This window comes from Panulirus ornatus, chromosome 44 (genome assembly GCF_036320965.1).
Source record: "Panulirus ornatus isolate Po-2019 chromosome 44, ASM3632096v1, whole genome shotgun sequence".
Lineage (NCBI taxonomy): Eukaryota > Metazoa > Arthropoda > Malacostraca > Decapoda > Palinuridae > Panulirus > Panulirus ornatus.
Window position 1 is genome coordinate 16,397,458 of NC_092267.1, and position 20,984 is coordinate 16,418,441.

The following is a 20,984-nucleotide window of genomic DNA, read 5'->3' on the forward strand; positions in this document are numbered from 1 at the left end:
ACAGTTTAGTGTTGGGGATTTAGTAGATACCTAGCCAGAGGAAAGAAGGTGAATCCATTGAAAAGCAGACAGTCTGAATACTCTTGGATGTACTGGAGGCCATGCATTTAGGGAATAGAACAAAAATGCATGCAAAATCTAGACAATATTGGGCAAGGAATTGCAAGGGCATTACCAACAACCTTTCAGATATAGGACAAATGCACATACAGAATCTTTTGAATCGTTATTGACAGCTATTCATGTAGAGAAAAGGACTAACAAGGCCACAGAGACTGACAGTAATAGAGGGCAGGGAAATTAAGGAGCAATTTTGGCAGCAGATCAAGAGAGCATGAAGAGTAAGGGAGAGGAATATAGACCTGAGGTGACAAACTGAGATACATAGGAAATTAAGTAAAGCTGTTGAAAGAATGATATGTACTGTCAGAGATGAAACAACCGAGGAATTATATGGTCTAGTGGATGGAAGGTTTACAAAAGTAAAGAACATAACAGTACCAGAGCTTGCAAGCTAAAAGGCAGACTATAAAGTTAGAGACACAGATGTTGAAATGTCCCCACTGAAGAATCTAACTAAAAAGTGGGTGGTTCCAGAATTAGAAAGATTAGTGAAGCAGGAGGTTGACATGTAAATCACTATTATCTTTTGGCTCAGAAGATCATAAACCATATATGAAATGGAAAAAAAGTAGGAAATGCATATTAAAAGATTGTTGGAGGCTATAGGACTGCCAGATGCTGTTTTCTGTGATAAAGGAGGAAAAATGAAGGTTATAACGAAGACATAATGGGATGACCAGTTATGGACAAATTTGACTTGGAGTCATCATGCCAGAAAGCACTTGGGAAAAGCTAAGAATCTTAATGGTATGGTGGAGTTCAGTGGGATATTCATCAAATGCGATAAATCCAAGGAAGAGAGGGAGAAAAGCAGAGTACAGTCAGGAGATGAAAAACTGGAGACACCATACGTAACAAAAGGATGGAGCTGTCTCAATAGAACTTCAGATTGGGTAAGACTATTAATGGCAGTCTAAAACTAATGAATGCAAAAGTTGATTGATTAATGGCTAGAGGTAAAGACTTGGGATTCAAGGAGTGTATAAGGGAAAGTTCAGCTGATGTTATTGTAGTGGAAACTAAGCTCATCAAAGAGACAAGCTTTCAACCTTCCTGGTCAGAGGGGTACATGATAGCAAGAAGGGAAAGAGAGCCTAAAGTTTCAAGAAATAGTAGAAGGTGGCACATTTGTACAATATGTAATGGGATTAGTAACTGAACGGAAGAAAAACAGAGAACTTGACCCATACAAGGCTCATGGTCCTGATAGAATTTCGTCATATAACTAGAGATGATACGGTAGAGAAACCACTTGAATTTCTGTTTAAGGTATCATTGGGGAGAAGCAAAATGCCAAGGGATGGAAAAGGGCAAATTTCATACCTTTGTATAAGAAAGCAGACCAGGAACAGGCATTGAACTGTAGACCAGTCTCGCTAACAAGTGTTCTGTGCAAGGTTCTTGAAAATATTATTAGCAAGCAAGTGGATGACTTTATATGGGGGTAAAAACCCAAGTGGAAGACAGAATGGTTTTAGGGAAATGATATCATATATAACTAACCTTTCAGAGTTTTACGAGCGAGTGAGCTTAGTCCTGGACAAAAGGAAAGGCTGGGTGAACAATCTTTATCTGGACTGCCAGAAAGCATTTGACAGTACCTCATGGGGGCTGCTTAAGAAGTTGGATCATCAAGCAGGAATAAGGGGGAACTCTTATGATGGATAGATTATCTCATTGGGAGGGAGCAAAGGATGCTTTTCCCAAAATGTTGAGATGACCAGTGGAGAGCCACAGGATTCATGTCTGAGGCCATTACTCTCCTTAATCTATATTAATGAATTGCCTGGAGGTACGGAATCAAACCTGATTGTGTTTTCAGATGATGCAAATAACATGAGGGAGGTGAAATGCAAGGAGGATTGCATTTTAAGGGGACATAAACCTACCGAAAAGTTGGCATCAATCATGGTTAATGGACATCAAGCAGCACTAATATGAAGTGATCAGAATAGGACCATGCGAAAGGTGTACTCAGTGTGATTGCTACTAAGCAGGAAATAAGCTCCAGGATCCTGAATGTGAGAAGGACCTGAGAGTTGATGTCATCCCTAACTTGTCACCAGAGTCCCATAGTAGGAGAACAGTGGAGGAGTCTGAATGTGTGGCGGCAAATATCAGGATAGTTTGCAAGTTAATGGTGAGAAAACATTTGGCAAGCCATTCATATCCAACATATGGTCAAAACTCTAAGTACACGGAGTTGGTAGAGAACCAGAGGAAAGCAATGAAGATGGTACCACAATTAAATGGGTAAATCATAGGGAAAGGCCGCAGGCTTTAGATTTACCCATTTTGGAAGAGAGAAGAATAAGAGATGGCCTGATCACAATCTTTTTGAAAGGGATTGATGGTGTGGACAGTAGAAATGAATAATTCTTACAGTATAAGAGGAGTGGATGAATAGAACAATGAATGAGGACATGGTTGATGCATTTGGCATACATAGCTTCAAGAGAAGTATGATAGAGAATGTTCAAGAAGAAGGACCCAGCTTGTGTTAACTCCCTTCCCATACAGCACAAACAGGTAATTGCAAGCAGGTGAGTACTGGTTTAAAGTTGTTAAATATTATCACAGGCTCTCAAGTTATACAAACTATATCATCCCCCTCATTGGTTCAAAGTATCATCCTAAACTGCTCCACAGGATCAAAAGTTATACAAAGTATCATCCCAATCCCTTCACAGGCAAGAACTAGTTATACAGAGTATTATTCTATATCTTTTCACAGGGTCAAAAGTCGTAGAAAGTATTATCCCAAACTCCTTCACAGGGTCAAAAGTTAGAGACATCCCACCCTATTCATAGACCCAGTCTCTTCATAGGTTCAAATCTTAGAGTTATACCTGTATAAAATCACAACCCTCGTTCACTTGTTCAGATATTCTACAATGTATCATCCCAATCATTTAAATGGTTCGAAAGTTATATAGAATATCTTCTCAGTTCCTCCACTCGATAAAAAGTTATACAAAGTATCATCTCAACACTTTGATAGGCTCAAAGATTATACAAAACACCATCCCAATCCTTTCATTGGTTCAAAGACTAGAAGATATCATTCTGTTTTCTTCACTGGTTCAAATGTTATACATATTACTCCCTCCCCCCACCTCTTTTTTCAAGTTCAAAAGTTATACAAAAGTATTATCTTGACTCCCTTTCTAGTTCAAAAGCTACAAAGGATATCATAATCCCATTTCTGGTTTAAAAACTGTGCTTCAAAACTATCAAGACCATCCCTTCTCTGGCAAAAATAAAAATAAAGTTATAGAATAAGTGACATCCCAAAAGATTTGATATACAAAGTTTCATCCTTATCCCTGAACAGGTACCAGGAGGTATACAAGCTATCAACCCATCTGAAGTTATATGAAAGTATCATCCGAAATTCCATCCTTCATTCAAAAGTTATCCAAAGTATCAACTTGGCTCGCCTTTGGGAGCTGTGGGGGTAGACCACGAAAAACGACCTGACCCCCAAAGTTGTGAGTTTGAGGCAAGTGGTAAGTCTCAGGTGGGTTACGAAACTTTTAATTCTCTTTATATAGTTATCCATTACTATCATTTGTGTATACTGTCATTCCCATGGCTGGGTCATCACCTATTGCGAAAAAGGACATACAAACGAACGGACATTTATTTATTTATTTATTATACTTTGTCGCGGGGACAAACGAACGGACATATATTTATTTATTTTTATTATTTATATTTTAATTTGCTTTGTCGCTGTCTCCCGCGTTAGCGAGGTAACGCAAGGAAACAGAGGAAAGAATGACCCAACCCGCCCACATACACATGTATATACATACACGTCCACACACACACATGTACATACCTATACATTTCAACGTATATATATATATATATATATATATATATATATATATATATATATATATATATATATATATATTTTATTATTTATTTTGCTTTGTCGCTGTCTCCCGCGTTTGCGAGGTAGCGCAAGGAAACAGACGAAAGAAATGGCCCAACCCACCCCCATACACGTGTATATACATCCACGTCCACACACGCAAATATACATACCTATACATCTCAATGTACACATATATACATACACAGACACATACATATATACCCATGCACACAATTCACACTGTCTGCCTTTATTCATTCTCATCGCCACCTCGCCACACATGGAATACCATCCCCCTCCCCCCTCATGTGTGCGAGGTAGCGCTAGGAAAAGACAACAAAGGCCACATGCGTTGACACTCAGTCTCTAGCTGTCATGTATAATGCACCGAAACCACAGCTCCCTTTCCACATCCAGGCCCCACAAAATTTTCCATGATTTACCCCAGATGCTTCATATGCCCTGGTTCAATCCATTGACAGCACGTCGACCCCGGTATACCACATCGTTCCAATTCACTCTATTCCTTGCACACCTTCCACCCTCATGCATGTTCAGGCCCCAATCGCTCAAAATCTTTTTCACTCCATCCTTCAACCTTCAATTTGGTCTCCTACTTCTCGTTCCCTCCACCTCTGACACATATATCCTCTTTGTCAATCTTTCCTCACTCATTCTCTCCATGTGACCAAACCATTTCAGTACACCCTCTTCTGCTCTCTCAACCACACTCTTTTTAAAACCACACGTCTCTCTTACCCTATTATGACTTACTCGATCAAACCACCTCACACCACATATTGTCCTCAAAACATTTTATTTCCAACACATCCACCCTCCTCCGCACAACCCAATCTATAGCCCACGCCTCGCAACCACATAACATTGTTGGAACCACTTTTCCTTCAAACATACCCATTTTTGTTTTCCGAGGTAATGTTCTCGCCTTCCACACATTTTCCAACCTTCCCGGAATTTTCGCCCATTCCCCCACCCTGTGACTCACTTCCGCTTCCATGGTTCCATCCGCTGCCAAATCCACTCCAAGATATCTAAAACACTTCACATCCAGTTTTTCTCTATTCAAACTTACCTCCCAATTGACTTGTCCCTCAGCCCTACTGTACCTAATAACCTTGCTCTTATTCACATTTACTCTCAGCTTTCTTCTTTTACACACTTTACCAAACTCAGTCACCAGCTTCTGCAGTTTCTCACCCGGATCAGCCACCATCGCTGTATCATCAGCGAACAACAACTGACTCACTTCCCAAGCCCTCTCATCCACAGACTGCATACTTGCCCCTCTCTCCAAAACTCTTGCATTCACCTCCCTAACAACCCCATCCATAAATAGATTAAACAACCATGGAGACATCACGCACCCCTGCCGCAAACCAACATTCACTGAGTGCTAATCACTTTCCTCTCTTTCTACACGTACACATGCCTTACATCCTCGATAAAAACTTTTCATTGCTTCTACCAACTTGCCTCCCGCACCATATATTCTTAATATCTTCCACAGAGCATCTCTATCAACTCTATCATATGCCTTCTCCAGATCCATAAATGCTACATACAAATCCATTTGCTTTTCCAAGTATTTCTCACTTACATTCTTCAAAGCAAACACCTGATCCACACATCCTCTACCACTTCTGAAACCACACCGCTCTTCCCCAATCTGATGCTCTGTACATGCCTTCACCCTCTCAATCAATACCCTCCCATATAATTTACCAGGAATACTCAACAAACTTATACCTCTGTAATTTGAGCACTCACTCTTATCCCCTTTGCCTTTGTACAATGGCACTATGCAAGCATTCCGCCAATCCTCAGGCACCTCACCATGAGTCACACATACATTGAATATCCCTACAAACCAGTCAACAATACAGTCACCCCCTTTTTTTTAAATAAATTCCACTGCAATACCATGCAAACCCGCCGCCTTGCCGTCTTTATTATTATAGCTAATTACACTGTCGGCTTTGAAAGCAGTTACGCAAAAATGATAAAAGACACCTCAACTGAGGTTTACGGTATTAGCATATGTTTTAAGGTTCTCATAAGTCAACTGATGGCTTATGGGGTTCAGTTTGGCATTTCTATTTACGTTGTCTTAATGTTGTTAGCAGCCGTTACTATGGCGAACGTCAAAGAAGAAAAAAATGGGAACGTATATATTAACGCGTAATGGAACTAAGTCGTAATGAATTACATACGTCCGCACAACTAAATATTTGAGCGAGCTTTTAAGCTGTTCGAATACATTTTCTTTTTTTTTATCGTGCAATTCTGGATATATTAAATCCCGCTTTTATTTGTTGACTGCGTATTTATATTTTTTTTCTCTCTCTGATGATTGCAACACCCTGGCCGATGTACCTTGTACGTGACCCAACCCCGCCCACTGTAGACATTGCACTCCCCAAAACCTTCCCCCTCCTTCCCAAGCTCCCTTCTGTCCCTCTCCCCCTCCCTTTAGTACCCCCTTCCCCTCAGTATATTTCCCCCTCCTCCCCTTATCACCTGCCATTTCCCCCCCTTTGTACTTTAACATTTCCCCCCTCCCTCCCCTCCCCTTTCCTAATCAACTCTCTCCTCCTAGATCTAGTTTTCCCCCCTTCCCGTCTCCTCTACCCTCTTGTCTACTGCCTCTCCCACCCCATCTGTATCTGCCCCTCCCCTCTCTCCACCACTACCCTTTCCCCCACCTCAGTGGCTGGTGGGTGACAGGAGTGATTGAAATGTCTCGGTTCTCAGTTCGGCTCGTGGGTGCAAAGGTGTTTTGTGTCCACACTAACTGAAGGAGGTAAACAGACAAAGTTCTCAAAGGTTAATCCTATTATTTATCTTATTTAGTGCGGGTACAAGGTCTATAATGATCCGTTTTGTAAATATTAAATGAATACTGGGCACTGATGTGAACTATATAATCACTCGTTGGAACGTGAGAATTACTTGATTTATAGTTAACGGTGCAGCGGTTAGCGTTGCTGACCATGGAGCCGCCCGGGATCAAGCGCATAGGTTCGAATCCTGGTTACGGCAGGCGGTCCACAGACAACCCATCTGTTCATCCTACTTTGGGGGTTGGTCGATATATTGGGGATCTGGCTTGCGCTTAATTATATATTAATAGCGTCAATGATATGATTTTCATTAGGGCATTTAGCTGCCCGTGCCTTCTCAGATATGAATAAATGAATAAATAAGTGATCCCTGAAATGGCAGTTAATTTGACCCATTTACAGTGAACGGTTACCATCTTTCGATCACGTAATTAGTCTTCCTAATTTCATTTTCAGATTAGCCTCTCATTCATTAGAATATCATTTATCATCTGGCCCACATTATTGAAGAGTGGCTGTGCGGCATACACAATAGTGGTGGTTTAGAGAAGTTGCTGGCTGAGTTTATAGTTAGGCCTATAAGCAATGTTGGCAGTCGCACATACCTATATTCCCCTTTCCCAGTTTATCCTATATTTGCCCGCATATATTTTTTCCTTATCCCCTATGCATCGCTTAGAAAAACAGACGGATTTGTATGTAGCATTTATGGATCTGGAGGCGTATGATAGGGTTGATAGAGATGCTCTGTGGAAGGTCTTAAGAGTATGCGGTGTGGGAGGTAAATTGTTAGAAGTAGTGAAAAGTTTTTACCAAGGATGTAAGGCGTGTGCACGAGTAGGAAGAGGGGAGAGTGATTGGTTCCCAGTGAATGTCGGTCTGCGGCAGGGGTGTGTGATATCCCCATACTTGTTTAATTTGTTTATGGATGAGGTGGTTAGGGAGGTAAGTACAAGAGTTTTGGGGAAAGGGGCGAGTATGCAGTCTGTTGGAGATGAGAGTGCCTGGGAAGTGAGTCAGTTGTTGTTTGTAGATAATACAGCTCTAGTGGCTGATTCTGGTGAGAAACTGCAGAAGTTGGTGACTGAGTTTGGAAAAGTGTGTGAAAGGAGAAAGTTGAGAGTAAATGTGAGAGAGGGGCGAGTATGCAGTCTGTTGGGGATGAGAGTGCCTGGGAAGTGAATCAGTTGTTCACAGATGATATAGCTCTAGTGGTTGATTCTAGTGAGAAACTGCAGAAGTTGGTGACTGAATTGGAAAAGTGTATGAAAGGAGAAAGTTGAGAGTAAATGTGAATAAGGTTATTAGGTTCACTAGGGTTGAGGGACAAGTTAAGTGGGATGTAAGTTTGAATGGAGAAAAATTGGAGGAAGTGAAGTGTTTTAGATACCTGGGAGTGGACATAGTGGCGAGTGGAACCATGGAAGCTGAAGTGAGTCACAAGGTGAGGAAGGGGATGAAGGTTCTGGTAGTGATGAAGTATGCGTGGAAGGAGAGAAAGTTATCTTGGAGAGCAGTAATGGGTATGTTTGAAGGAAAAATAGTTCCAACAATTTTATGTGGTTGCAAGGGATGGGCTATAGATAGGGTTGTGCGGAGGAGGGTAGATGTGTTGGAAATGAAATGTTTGATGGCAATATATGGTGTGAGGTGGTATGACTAAGTAATGAAAGGGTAAGAGAGATGTGTGGAAATAAAAAGAGTGTGTTTGAGAGAGCAGAAGAGGGTGCGTTGAAATGGTTTGGGCACATGGAGAGAATGAGTGAGGAAAGATTGACAGAGAAGATATATGTGTCAGAGGTGAGGCAACAAGAAGTGAGGGGCCAAATTGGAGGTGGAAGGATTGAGTGAAAAAGATTTTGAGCAATCAAGGCCTGAACATACAGGAGGGTGAGAGGCGTGCAAGGAATAGAGTGAATTGGAACGATGTGGTATACTGGGGTCAACGTGCTGTCAGTGGACTGAACCAGGGCATGTGAAACATCTGCAGTAAACCAAGGAAAGGGTTGTAGGGCCTGGATGTTAATACGAGCTGTGGTTTCGGTGCATTACACAAGACAGCTAGAGACATATACATGCATATACATATCAACATATACACATATACATACATATACATATCAACATATACACATGTACATACATATACATATCAACATATACACGTATACATACATATCAACATATACACATATACATACATACACATATCAACCTATACACATATACATACTCATACATGGACATATACATATATACACATGTACATATTCATACTTGCTTGCCTTCATCCATTCTTGTCACTACCCTGCCACACACGAAATAGCATCGCTACCTTTACATCTTTTCACCCCTTTCATATCCAACTCCTTTTTTTTTTTTTTTTTATTTTATTATACTTAGTCACTGTCTCCCACATTAGTGAGGTAGCACAAGGAAACAGAAGAAAGAATGGCCCAAACCACCCACATACACTTGTATATACATAAATGCCCACACACGCACATATACATACCTATACATTTCAATGTATACGTACATATACATACACAGACATATACATATATACACATGTACATATCCATACCTGTCGCTTTCATCCATTCCCGTTATCCAACTCCTATTTTTCCCATAATTATGTCCCATTTTACATACCACTATATCTAAAGTCGTTTGTCTATCCATCTGTTTCTCTTGACATATTTTTGTAACCACAGTATCTCAGGAACAATGCAATTGATAGAATTTTTCATACCCTGTAGGTATACCCTCTGTAGATGAATAATATGGTTGATTTAGGTCATGTAAATGTATGAATTTCAAATTGATTATTAAAGTATTGATATTCTTATACATTCGTCGTAGCATATTTATTCAGAAAGATAGAAACTATTCAAAACTGATATTCTCACACATTCTTCGTAGCTTGGTAACTCAGAAAGACAGAAACTCCACACTTACATCATTAGAGTAACTGTGGAGACCTGATATTTAGTTTGATTTTATGGGATATTATTTCTTAAACTCACAAGTTGATTATGATTTTTGGCTCTAAGTTAGTTTCCATGATAACTCATAAACAGCATCACAAAAACTTCATACAACACAAGTACCCCAGTGGATGTGAAGAATTTACATATTACATGTTTCAGCATAGATTAGCAAACTGGAATATGTGGAGTTCAGATTTATCGTACAAGTAGTTGACAAAAATCATGGCAAGCACATTTTTGCATATTAATGAGCTTTTTCAGCATAACTTTAAAAGAGATGCTGTAACTCTGGTGTTTAAAGATGATAACTGCATTCATTATTAAAAGTGACAGTTATCACACAGACACTTAAAGCAGAATGAGAAGATAGGTGAAATAAGTGCTTATGATGGTGGGAACCTGGATTCTCTAATTTTGATTAACATTAATTTGAAGGGAAAGTAGGCAGAAAGATATGGGATAAAGTGATGTACAGGAAAGGTTCTTTGATGTTCTTATGTTGAGAGGGGCAGTAGGTGGGATGTCTGATGATTTTTTTTTGGTGGAGGTGAGTTTAAAAGTTTGTGGGTTGGTTTTATGAAAAGAGGAAATGATGTGTCGAGGAAGAAGAGGTGAAAGTGAATGATCCTGGAGAGGTGATCCAAGTGAAGTCAAAGTGGTGCTGAAGGGAAGTAAATGAAACATGGGGAATGTGAGGGATTGAGGGAAGCAGGGTATTATTACTGTTTTTGACATCCAACCCTGATTAGGTTAGATTTGTTTTGGTTGAAATTGTTTTTCTGATGGTTTTTGATGTCTTGTGAATGAATCTGACCTTCATTTCTATCACAAGTCACTAGTTATTTGTGATTTCCTTCCACCCAAAACCCCATTTCCTGTTGGTGTCCCCCAATATCATTGGATATGGGGTGGATATCTCAAAAGGTAGTGATCTGCTGTAGAAATGAAGGTCAGAATCATGCAAGATACATCAAAAACCACCAGAAAAACACAACCTCAGCTTCCAAAAAAGTGAATGTCTGAAATGGTAATTTTACCAGGAAGCAACAATTACATGTGCAGTTGAAATGTGTAGCATAGGACAAAGAAAAATGTTGTGAAAGTTTTGATGAGGATATTGAATTGCTAGCAAAAGAGAGAAGTGCAGTGTATGGCCATTATCTGAAAGGTAGAAATGTAAGGGCATAGGAGCGTCACAAAAAAAGACAAGATCAAAATAAAGAGCTGAACAAGTAAATGAGAAATGAAATGAGAATGTTGATGGACTTCAAAAAAAAAGAAAATGTTGTGGAAGAATATTAGTGTGGGGACAAAATAGAAATGGGAGTGACAGGAAGGGGAGCAGATTAGGAAGTGGTTACTGGGGTGAAAAGGGGGTAAGAAAGAGATGGAGTTTTTTTCTTTTTTTTAAGGACTATTGAATGTGTTAGGTGACTGGATGGAGGCAATGAAAGCCTAGGTTTGGAGATTTTTGAAGGACTGGTTAGTGTGTTAGGTGACTGGATGGAGTCAATGAAAGCCTTGGTTGAGTTAGTATACTGCCTTGCTAGAGGTTTAAAATGAGACTGTATGCTATGTTTCAAGGCTCCTGCCCTTCCCAGATACAGTATGAAGCTGCCAGCTGTGATATACCAAGCAACAGTAGGTGGCTGGCTCCTGGTTCATGTAGCAATGGCCACAAGACGATGGAGGGAGTTTACTGTGCCAGGCAAAACCTTTGATCCTAACAAGGATTTCCCAAGCTTCACCACCAACAATATCTGTAAGTACAATGGTTTTCATTACTTCAGTAACTTATACTGTGAAGAATCTGACTGTATGGTTAAAGAAGAAATACTGCAATGAAAGTTCTTATTATCAGCAAGACTTCTACTGCAGTGCTTGATATCTGTCTTTGCTTTGCAAAGAAAGGTATTTTGAGTGCTGTAATTATGTACAGAATGGGTTCCGTACAACTACACCCTTAAATCATGTATTCAGTCCTTAACAACATCTAAATTCTGTACTTTATCCCAAAAACTCAGCCCTGACCTTCATAATTCACCCCTCACTTGTGAAACACTTCAGCCCACCCTTGAATCACAGACCTTACCCAACAACTTTACCCTTGAACCAAATATTTCACCCCAAAAACCTCACCCTGAACCATGTACTCAACCCTCAACCTAACCTGTGAACCATTTCCTTACCCATGAAGCACATATTTCACCCTACAACCTCATCCCTGAAAGACATACAGCACACTATACCTTGCACACTACCCACAACCATGCCCCTACACCATGAACCTCAGGCCACATCCTGAAGCTGAGTCATGTATTTCATCCCACAACCTCATCCCTAATCAAGTATTTCATCCCACAACCCCACCCTGAACCATGTGCTTCATCCCACAACCTCGCCCAAAATCAAATACTTCATCCCACAACCTCATCCTGAACCATGTACTTCATCCCACAATCTCTCCTTGAATCAAGTACTTCAGTCCGCATCCTCACTGTGAGTCATGTATTTTATCCCACAAACTCACCCTGATTCAAGTCCTTCGTCCCACAACCTCTCCCTGAATCAAGTACTTCACCACACAATCTTACCCTGAATCATATACTTTCACCCCACATCCTCATCCCTGAATCATATGCTTGACCTTATTGTCTCATATGTGATTCATAAACTTTATCCCAAATCTTCATACAGCCTACAGTCACACACTTTACCTCTCAACCTCACCCCCCCCCCCCCTGAACCATGTATTTCACTCCACAATTTTACTTCTGCCCCATGTACTTCACCCCACAGCCTCACCCCCTGAATTTAACTGCATACAGTTTTTCATCCCATAATTGTCTTACCTGCATCAATCATTCCACTTATAAGAGTATTAGAAAGCATTTATAACCCCTTTAATTCCACTGAAGAGCTAAAAGTGTTTCATTCAGTATACAAATCTCAGAGCTCTTATACAGATTAATTCTTCTAGTTTGAGCTAAAAACATATTTACCTATCAAACCAGCATGCTGATGCTTTTAATGTTCTTACTATAGTGGGCCTTTTTTTCTTACCCATTCATTTATCAGTACTAGCAGAATATAGGCTGGTTTAGTTCTGCTAAATGACATTTTTCTCATGTTCATGGTATAAATCATCAATTTTGCAGAGATGTGGGCCAATAGGATATACAGGAATGGATTAAATGAGGCATTTATTTCTGGGTTAGAAACTCGAATCTCATTTTGGCTGTGCTACTTACCTGTCAAAGTAAGACCTCCATAGTTAATAGTTTTATTAGAAACTGATGGTATTAGAGTGCTGTTTGCAAAGCTGCAAGTGTTTTTTATGATGACCTTGTGTGCAAATGCTTACATTCATTCTGTCCTTCGTTCAGCTTCCTTTTTGACAGTTTTAGCTTGAGGTATGGATGACATGTTGTAAACTTTGCACATGCACTTTCTTGGAAGTTTAATTGTGTGTTCTCAAAAATGTGGCACTTCATCACGTATGCTCCCAGCTTGAGATTTTCTGTCCCCTGCTGAATATCTCTTTATGACCTTGAGTTTTTTTTAATGAGACCTTGACCTTCGTCTACCAACCCTAAAAGCTTAATCAGGAGTAAGGTATTTATGGTACAGATTTGGTTATTTTTTAATAATTACCCTGGATTCATTTTCAGTGAAAAAGTCCTAGAGTTACCCAGGACCTTTCTAAAGGCTCCTACAGCCCAAGGCTGCACAACCTCCAGTAATGGAAATTTTACTCCTTTGGAGTGAGAAATTCTTTGGCGAGACTGCAGTCCTAGTAATATTACCTCACCACTCAAAGTGTAAGCTAAAGCAGTTGGAGTCTGGTAACACTATCATCTAGTGATAAGATAATGTATAAGAATTATTTAGAAATGTTTTGATATACCACACCTTTTGACCCAGTTGTTTGACCCCTTGACCTCCAACTTACTGAAACTTACAACTTTAATTGGTACAAGCTTATCAACATCCTGCCACCTGATCATGTCATGCTTATCACTGGTATAAATATTGAACTGTTAATTGCCCCTGTGAATTAACTTGTAGAGGGCTGTGTTTATTCAAAGTTTGTCATTTTCCAGGTGAATGCAAGGCCTTGTGTCTAGTGCAAATGAAGTGCAAGGCATGGTCAGCGGTGAACAAAGCAGATGGTACAAAGCATTGTCACCTCACTGACATTGCTCCATACTCAACTACCTTCCAGAATCATTCAGATGCTGTGTACGGCTTCATGTTGGGTATGTCTACATCTCTCGTCTGATGTTTTTTCTTGTCTGTACTGCATGGCATGTGTTTCCTCATATTCTTACCTTGTGATATAATTATTTTCCTTTTAACTTCCTTTCATGACGTCAGCTTCATTAGGAATTGGCTGTAGTGTTGGTTTGGGGCATGAGTGGGATTTTTGGTTTTTGCATAAGTACATGGCAATGTAGTACTGACTGGTCATTATGGTGTAACAGACCAGTCTCACAGGCATATCCCATCATGGTAGTAGTGCAGAGAAATAACTAACTGATTATTTATAGTTAGATGACATTTATTATATTTCATTTTTTATTTTGCTTTGTCGCTGTCTCCTGCGTTAGCGAGGTAGTGCAAGGAAACAGACAAAAGAATGGCCCAAGCCTCCCACATACACATGTATATACATACACGTCCACACACGCAAATATACATACCTATACATCTCAATGTATACATATATATACACACACAGACATATACATATATACCCATGTATATAATTCATACTGTCTGCCTTTATTCATTCCCATTGCCACCCCGCCACACATGGAATAACAACACCCTCCCCCCTCATGTGTGCAAGGTAGCGCTAGGAAAAGACAACAAAGGCCCAATTCGTTCACACTCAGTCTCTTGCAGTCATGTAATATTGCACTGAAACCACAGCTCCCTTTCCACATCCAGGCCCCACAGAACTTTCCATGGTTTACCCCAGACGCTTCACATGCCCTGGTTCAGTCCATTGACAGCACGTCGAACCCGGTATACCACATCATTCCAATTCACTCTATTCCTTGCACGCCTTTCACCCTCTTGCATGTTCAGGCCCTGATCACTCAAAATCTTTTTCACTCCATCTTTCCACCTCCAATTTGGTCTCCCACTTCTCCTCGTTCCCTCCACCTCTGACACATATATCCTCTTGGGCAATCTTTCCTCACTCATTCTTTCCATGTGAGCAAACCATTTCAAAACACCCTCTTCTGCTCTCTCAACCACACTCTTTTTATTACCACACATCTCTCTTACCCTATTATTACTTACTCGATCAAACCATCTCACACCACATATTGTCCTCAAACATCTCATTTCCAGCACATCCACCCTCCTGCGCACAACTCTATCCATAGCCCACGCCTCGCAACCATACAACATTCTTGGAACCACTATTCCTTCAAACATACCCATTTTTGCTTTCCGAGATAATGTTCTTGACTTCCACACATTCTTCAAGGCTCCCAGAATTTTCGCCCCCTCCCCCACCCTATGATTCACTTCTGCTTCCATGGTTCCATCCGCTGCCAAATCCACTCCCAGATGTCTAAAACACTTCACTTCCTCCAGACTTTCTCCATTCAAACTTACCTCCCAATTTACTTGACCCTCAACCCTACTGTACCTAATAACCATACTCTTATTCACATTTACTCTCAACTTTCTTCTTTCACATACTTTACCAAACTCAGTCACCAGCTTCTGCAGTTTCTCACATGAATCAGCCACCAGCGCTGTATCATCAGCGAACAACAACTGACTCACTTCCCAAGCTCTCTCATCCACAACAGAATGCATACTTGCCCCTCTTTCCAAAACTCTTGCATTCACCTCCCTAACAACCCCATCCATAAACAAATTAAACAACCATGGAGACACCACACACCCCTGCCGCAAACCTACATTCACTGAGAACCAATCACTTTCCTCTCTTCCTACACGTACACATGCCTTACATCCTCGATAAAAACTTTTCACTGCTTCTAACAACTTGCCTCCCACACCATGGGGTAAACCATGGAAAGTTCTGTGATGCCCGGATGTGGAAAGGGAGCTGTGGTTTCAGCACATTATACATGACAGCTAGAGACTGAGTGTGAATGAATGTGGCCTTTGTTGTCTTTTCCTAGTGCTACCTCGCACACATGTGGGGGGAGGGGGTTGTTATTTCATGTGTGGCAGGGTGGCGATGGGAATGAATAAAGGCAGACAGTATGAATTATGTACACGTGTATATATGTACATGTCTGTGTATGTTTATATATATATATGTATACGTTGAGATGTATAGGTATGTATATTTCCGTGTGTGGACATGTATGTATATACATGTGTATGTGGGTGGGTTGGGCCATTCTTTCGTCTGTTTCCTTGCGCTACCATTATATATTATATGTTATTTTATATATTATATACATATTATATATTATATGCCTGTATTCCAAGCGACTTTATCAATCAAATTCATTATCTTTTGAGTGAGAATTCAACAAGCTCATTGCAGCACATAAGTAAATGTGAAAAGGTACTCTGTTGTTCAAAGCTATGCAGATTGTTTTTTATGATCCCAAACGTAGGAAGTTAATACATTATGTTACACTGCATTTTTTAATATTTGTTGTTTCAGTTTGTTGGGTTGCTCTAATATAACTTTCAGAAGACCTTGGTCATTGTAATGATGAGAAACAGAGAGTAGGTGAAACATGGGGCCACTTCTTACAAGTTTGTCCAGACTACAGTGCAGAATGAAAATAACTTCCTGCTCTTTGTCCACTTGCAGTATAGTATAATGGCTGCTATACAGTGCTTCCCAACTGCTCTTTTAACAGAATTCATAATTCTTGCCTTTTTCATGAATGATTAAAATCTGCAAAGTGACAATAGAATGGGTCAACTTTCAAAAATAATTACAGATTCATTAGAGGGAATCCTGCCCGTAAATAGAGAGGAGGATGGCCTTTACTACTTCATCCCCAATGATAAGAAAAGCATCCTTGATGCTCGAACCAACTGCAAGAAGATCCCTGGATTCCGCCTGGCTATATTCAAGACTATTAGACAGTTTGTTGTTGGCATGAAGCTGAGCGAAGCTTCAGAGAATTCTGTTGGATCCTACAGTGAGTATCCACCATCTTAGTGCAGTTTTAAAGTTTAGTGCAAATGTACCACACTTTAAGCTTTTAAGGTGTATAGGACTTGAAGGGGATAGATTTAAGTTTGATGGGATTGTTACAGAAACTTCTGTCAGTGTAGCTAATATCATCGAATCTTTTCTCAACTTCTTGGGATGGATCAGGTGTATACAATCTTTCAGTCTACTAATACACATCCTCAACCCATGTTCTCTGTGTTTAAGTAAAATATGAATTTCCAAGGTGATATAAGCACTTCTTGATATTTCACTCTGCATTTTAGATTTATTCCTCAAGACCAAATGATCTATTCACACCACTTCTCCACATAAAATGTTTTCATTGTATCAAATCTTGAACATAGTAACTACATATAAATTTTAGGGAGAATAAAAAGATGTTTTGGAAGGAGGTAAATAAAGTGTGTAAGAGAAGAGAACGAATGGGAACATCCGTGAATGGGGCTAATGGGGAGGTAATAACAAGTAGTGGTGATGTGAGGAGATGGAGTGAGTATTTTGAGGGTTTGTTGAATGTGTTAGATGATAGAGTGGCAGATTTAGGGTGTTTTGGTCGAGATGGTGTGTGAAGTGAGAGTGTCAGGGAGAATGGTTTGGTAAACAGAGAAGAGGTAGTGAAAGCTTTGCGGAAGATGAAAGCCAGCAAGGCGGCAGGTTTGGATGGTATTGCAATGGAATTTATTAAGAAAGGGGGTGACTGTGTTGTTGACTGGTTGGTGAGGATATTCAGTGTATGTATGGCTCATGGTGAAGTGCTTGAGGATTGGCAGAATGCATGCATAGTGCCATGGTACAAAGCCAAAGGAGTAAAGGTGAGTGTTCAAATTACAGAGGTATACATTTGTTGAATATTCCTGGGAAATTATATGGGAGGGTATTGATTTAGAGGGTAAAGGCATGTACAGAGCATCAGATTGGGGAAGAGTAATGTGGTTTCAGAAGTGGTAGAGGATGTGTGGATCAGGTGTTTGCTCTGAAATTTTTTTTTTTTTTTTTTTTTTTTTTTTTTTTTTTTTATACTTTGTCGCTGTCTCCCGCGTTTGCGAGGTAGCGCAAGGAAACAGACGAAAGAAATGGCCCAACCCCCCCCCCCATACACATGTACATACACACGTCCAGACACGCAAATATACATACCTACACAGCTTTCCATGGTTTACCCCAGACGCTTCACATGCCTTGCTTCAATCCACTGACAGCACGTCAACCCCTGTATACCACATGACTCCAATTCACTCTATTTCTTGCCCTCCTTTCACCCTCCTGCATGTTCAGGCCCCGATCACACAAAATCTTTTTCACTCCATCTTTCCACCTCCAATTTGGTCTCCCTCTTCTCCTCGTTCCCTCCACCTCCGACACATATATCCTCTTGGTCAATCTCTCCTCACTCATTCTCTCCATGTGCCCAAACCATTTCAAAACACCCTCTTCTGCTCTCTCGACCACGCTCTTTTTATTTCCACACATCTCTCTTACCCTTACGTTACTTACTCGATCAAACCACCTCACACCACACATTGTCCTCAAACATCTCATTTCCAGCACATCCATCCTCCTGCGCACATCTCTATCCATAGCCCACGCCTCGCAACCATACAGCATTGTTGGAACCACTATTCCCTCAAACATACCCATTTTTGATTTCCGAGATAATGTTCTCGACTTCCACACATTTTTCAAGGCTCCCAAAATTTTCGCCCCCTCCCCCACCCTATGATCCACTTCCGCTTCCATGGTTCCATCCGCTGACAGATCCACTCCCAGATATCTAAAACACTTCACTTCCTCCAGTTTTTCTCCATTCAAACTCACCTCCCAATTGACTTGACCCTCACCCCTACTGTACCTAATAACCTTGCTCTTATTCACATGAAAAATGTAAGTGACAAATACTTTGAAAAACAAATGGATTTGTATGTAGCATTTGTGGACCTGGAGAAGGCATATGATAGAGTTGATAGAGATGCTCTGTGGAAGGTATTAAGAGTATATGGTGTGGGAGGCGAGTTGCTAGAGGCAGTGAAAAGTTTTTATCGAGGATGTAAGGCATGTGTACGAGTAGGAAGAGAGGAAAGTGATCGGTTCCCAGTGAATTTGGTTTGCGGCAGGGTGCGTGATGTCTCCATGATTGTTTAATTTGTTTATGGATGGGGTTGTTATGGAGTTGAATGCAAGAGTTTTGGAGAGAGGAGCAAGTATGCAATCTGTTGTGGATGAGAGGGCCTGGGAAGTGAGTCAGTTGTTGTTTGCTGATGATACAGCACTGGTGGCTGATTCGGGTGAGGAACTGCAGAAGCTGGTGACCAAGTTTGGTAAAGTGTGTGAAAGAAGAAAGCTGAGAGTAAATGTGAATAAGAGCAAGGTAATTAGGTACAGTAGGGCTGAGGGACAAGTCAACTGGGAGGTAAGTTTGAATGGAGAAAAACTGGAGGAAGTGAAGTGTTTTAGATATCTGGGAGTGGATTTTGGAGCGGATGGAACCATGGAAGGGGAAGTGAGTCATGGAGTGGGTGAGGGGGCGAAAGTTCTGGGAGCATTGAAGGATATGTGGAAGGTGAGAACATTAACTCGGAAAGCAAAAATAGGTATGTTTGAAGGAATAGTGGTTCCAACAATGTTATATGGTTGCGAGGCGTGGGCTATAGATAGGGTTGTTTGGAGGGGAGTGGATGTGTTGGAAATGAAATGTTTGAGGCCAATATGTGTCGTGAGGTGGTTTGATTGAGTAATGAAAGGGTGAGAGAGATGTGTGGTAATAAAAAGAGTGTGGTTTAGAGAGCAGAAGAGGATTTATTGAAATGGTTTAGTCACATGGAGAGAATGAGTGAGGAAAGATTGACAAAGAGGATATATGTGTCAGAGGTGGAGGGAACAAGGAGAAGTAGGAGACCAAATTGGAGGTTGAAGGATGGAGTGAAAAAGATTTTGAGCAATCAGGGCTTGAACATGCAGGAGGGTGAAAGGTGTGCAAGGAATAGAGTGAATCGAATGGTGTGGTATACCAGGGTCAATGTGCTGTCAATGGATTGAACCAGGCCATGTGAAGCACCTGGGGTAAACCATGGAAAGTTTTGTGGGGCTTGGATGTGGAAAGGGAGCTGTGGTTATGGTGCATTATATATGACAGCTAGAGACTTGAGTGTGAACAAATGTAGCCTTTGTTGAAATGTATAGGTATGTATATGTGCATGTGTGGACGTGTGTGCATATACATATGTATGTGGGTGGGTTAGGCCATTCTTTCGTCTGTTTCCTTGCGTTACCTCGCTAACACGGGAGAGAGCGACAAAGTATAATAGATAATAGATATATATAAATTACCCTGGGGAACATAATGGTCTTAACACAGGACAGTTCTTTGTAGTCAAAGATATCAGGGTTGTGTTCCTGGAAAGTGTGACTCTAAGGGAGATCATTTTGAGCAAATCCATTTATCCCAGAAAAACACATGTAATGAGGCTAGTTACATTCCCTAGGAGCAAACTTAGGATTTTTTTTTTTCTACAACTGCTGTTTCCTATGTTAGCAAGGTAGTGCCAGGGACAGATAAAGAAAGGCCACATCCACTCTCATCCATTCTATACCTGCCATGTCTAATGCACTGAAATCACAGCTTCTTATCCACAACCATTCCCCACACACCTTTCCATGGTTTACCCTGGGTGCTTCACATGCCGAGGTTCCGTCCATTGACAGACCGTCGACCCTAGTATACCACATCGTTCTAATTCACTCTGTTCCATGCACGCCATTCACCCTTCTACATGTTCAGGCTACGATCACTCAAAATCTTTCTCACTCCATCATTCCATCTCCAATTTAGTCTCCCCATTCTCCTTGTTCTCTCCACTTCTGACACATATATCCTCTTTGTCATCCTTTCCTAACTCATTCTCTCCATATGTCCAAACCATTTCAGCACA

At 40.7% G+C, this 20,984-nt stretch overlaps 1 protein-coding gene across 3 annotated transcripts in view; it reads left to right on the forward strand.

The window, feature by feature from the left end:
- Positions 1 to 3,246: 3,246 nt before the first annotated feature.
- Positions 3,247 to 20,984, forward strand: part of LOC139762783 (uncharacterized) — a 29,260-nt gene continuing 11,522 nt past the window's right edge. Inside the window, exons 1-4 of one of the 3 annotated variants that reach the window (XM_071687932.1) lie at positions 3,247 to 3,643; positions 11,465 to 11,625; positions 13,967 to 14,122; positions 16,820 to 17,023. In XM_071687932.1, the coding sequence (XP_071544033.1) occupies positions 11,472 to 11,625; positions 13,967 to 14,122; positions 16,820 to 17,023 (514 nt within the window). In that variant the 5' untranslated portion in view covers positions 3,247 to 3,643; positions 11,465 to 11,471. Of the gene's footprint in view, positions 3,644 to 7,675; positions 7,816 to 11,464; positions 11,626 to 13,966; positions 14,123 to 16,819; positions 17,024 to 20,984 lie in introns of those variants that run through there. The other 2 variants (XM_071687933.1, XM_071687931.1) reach the window with 2 other exon arrangements.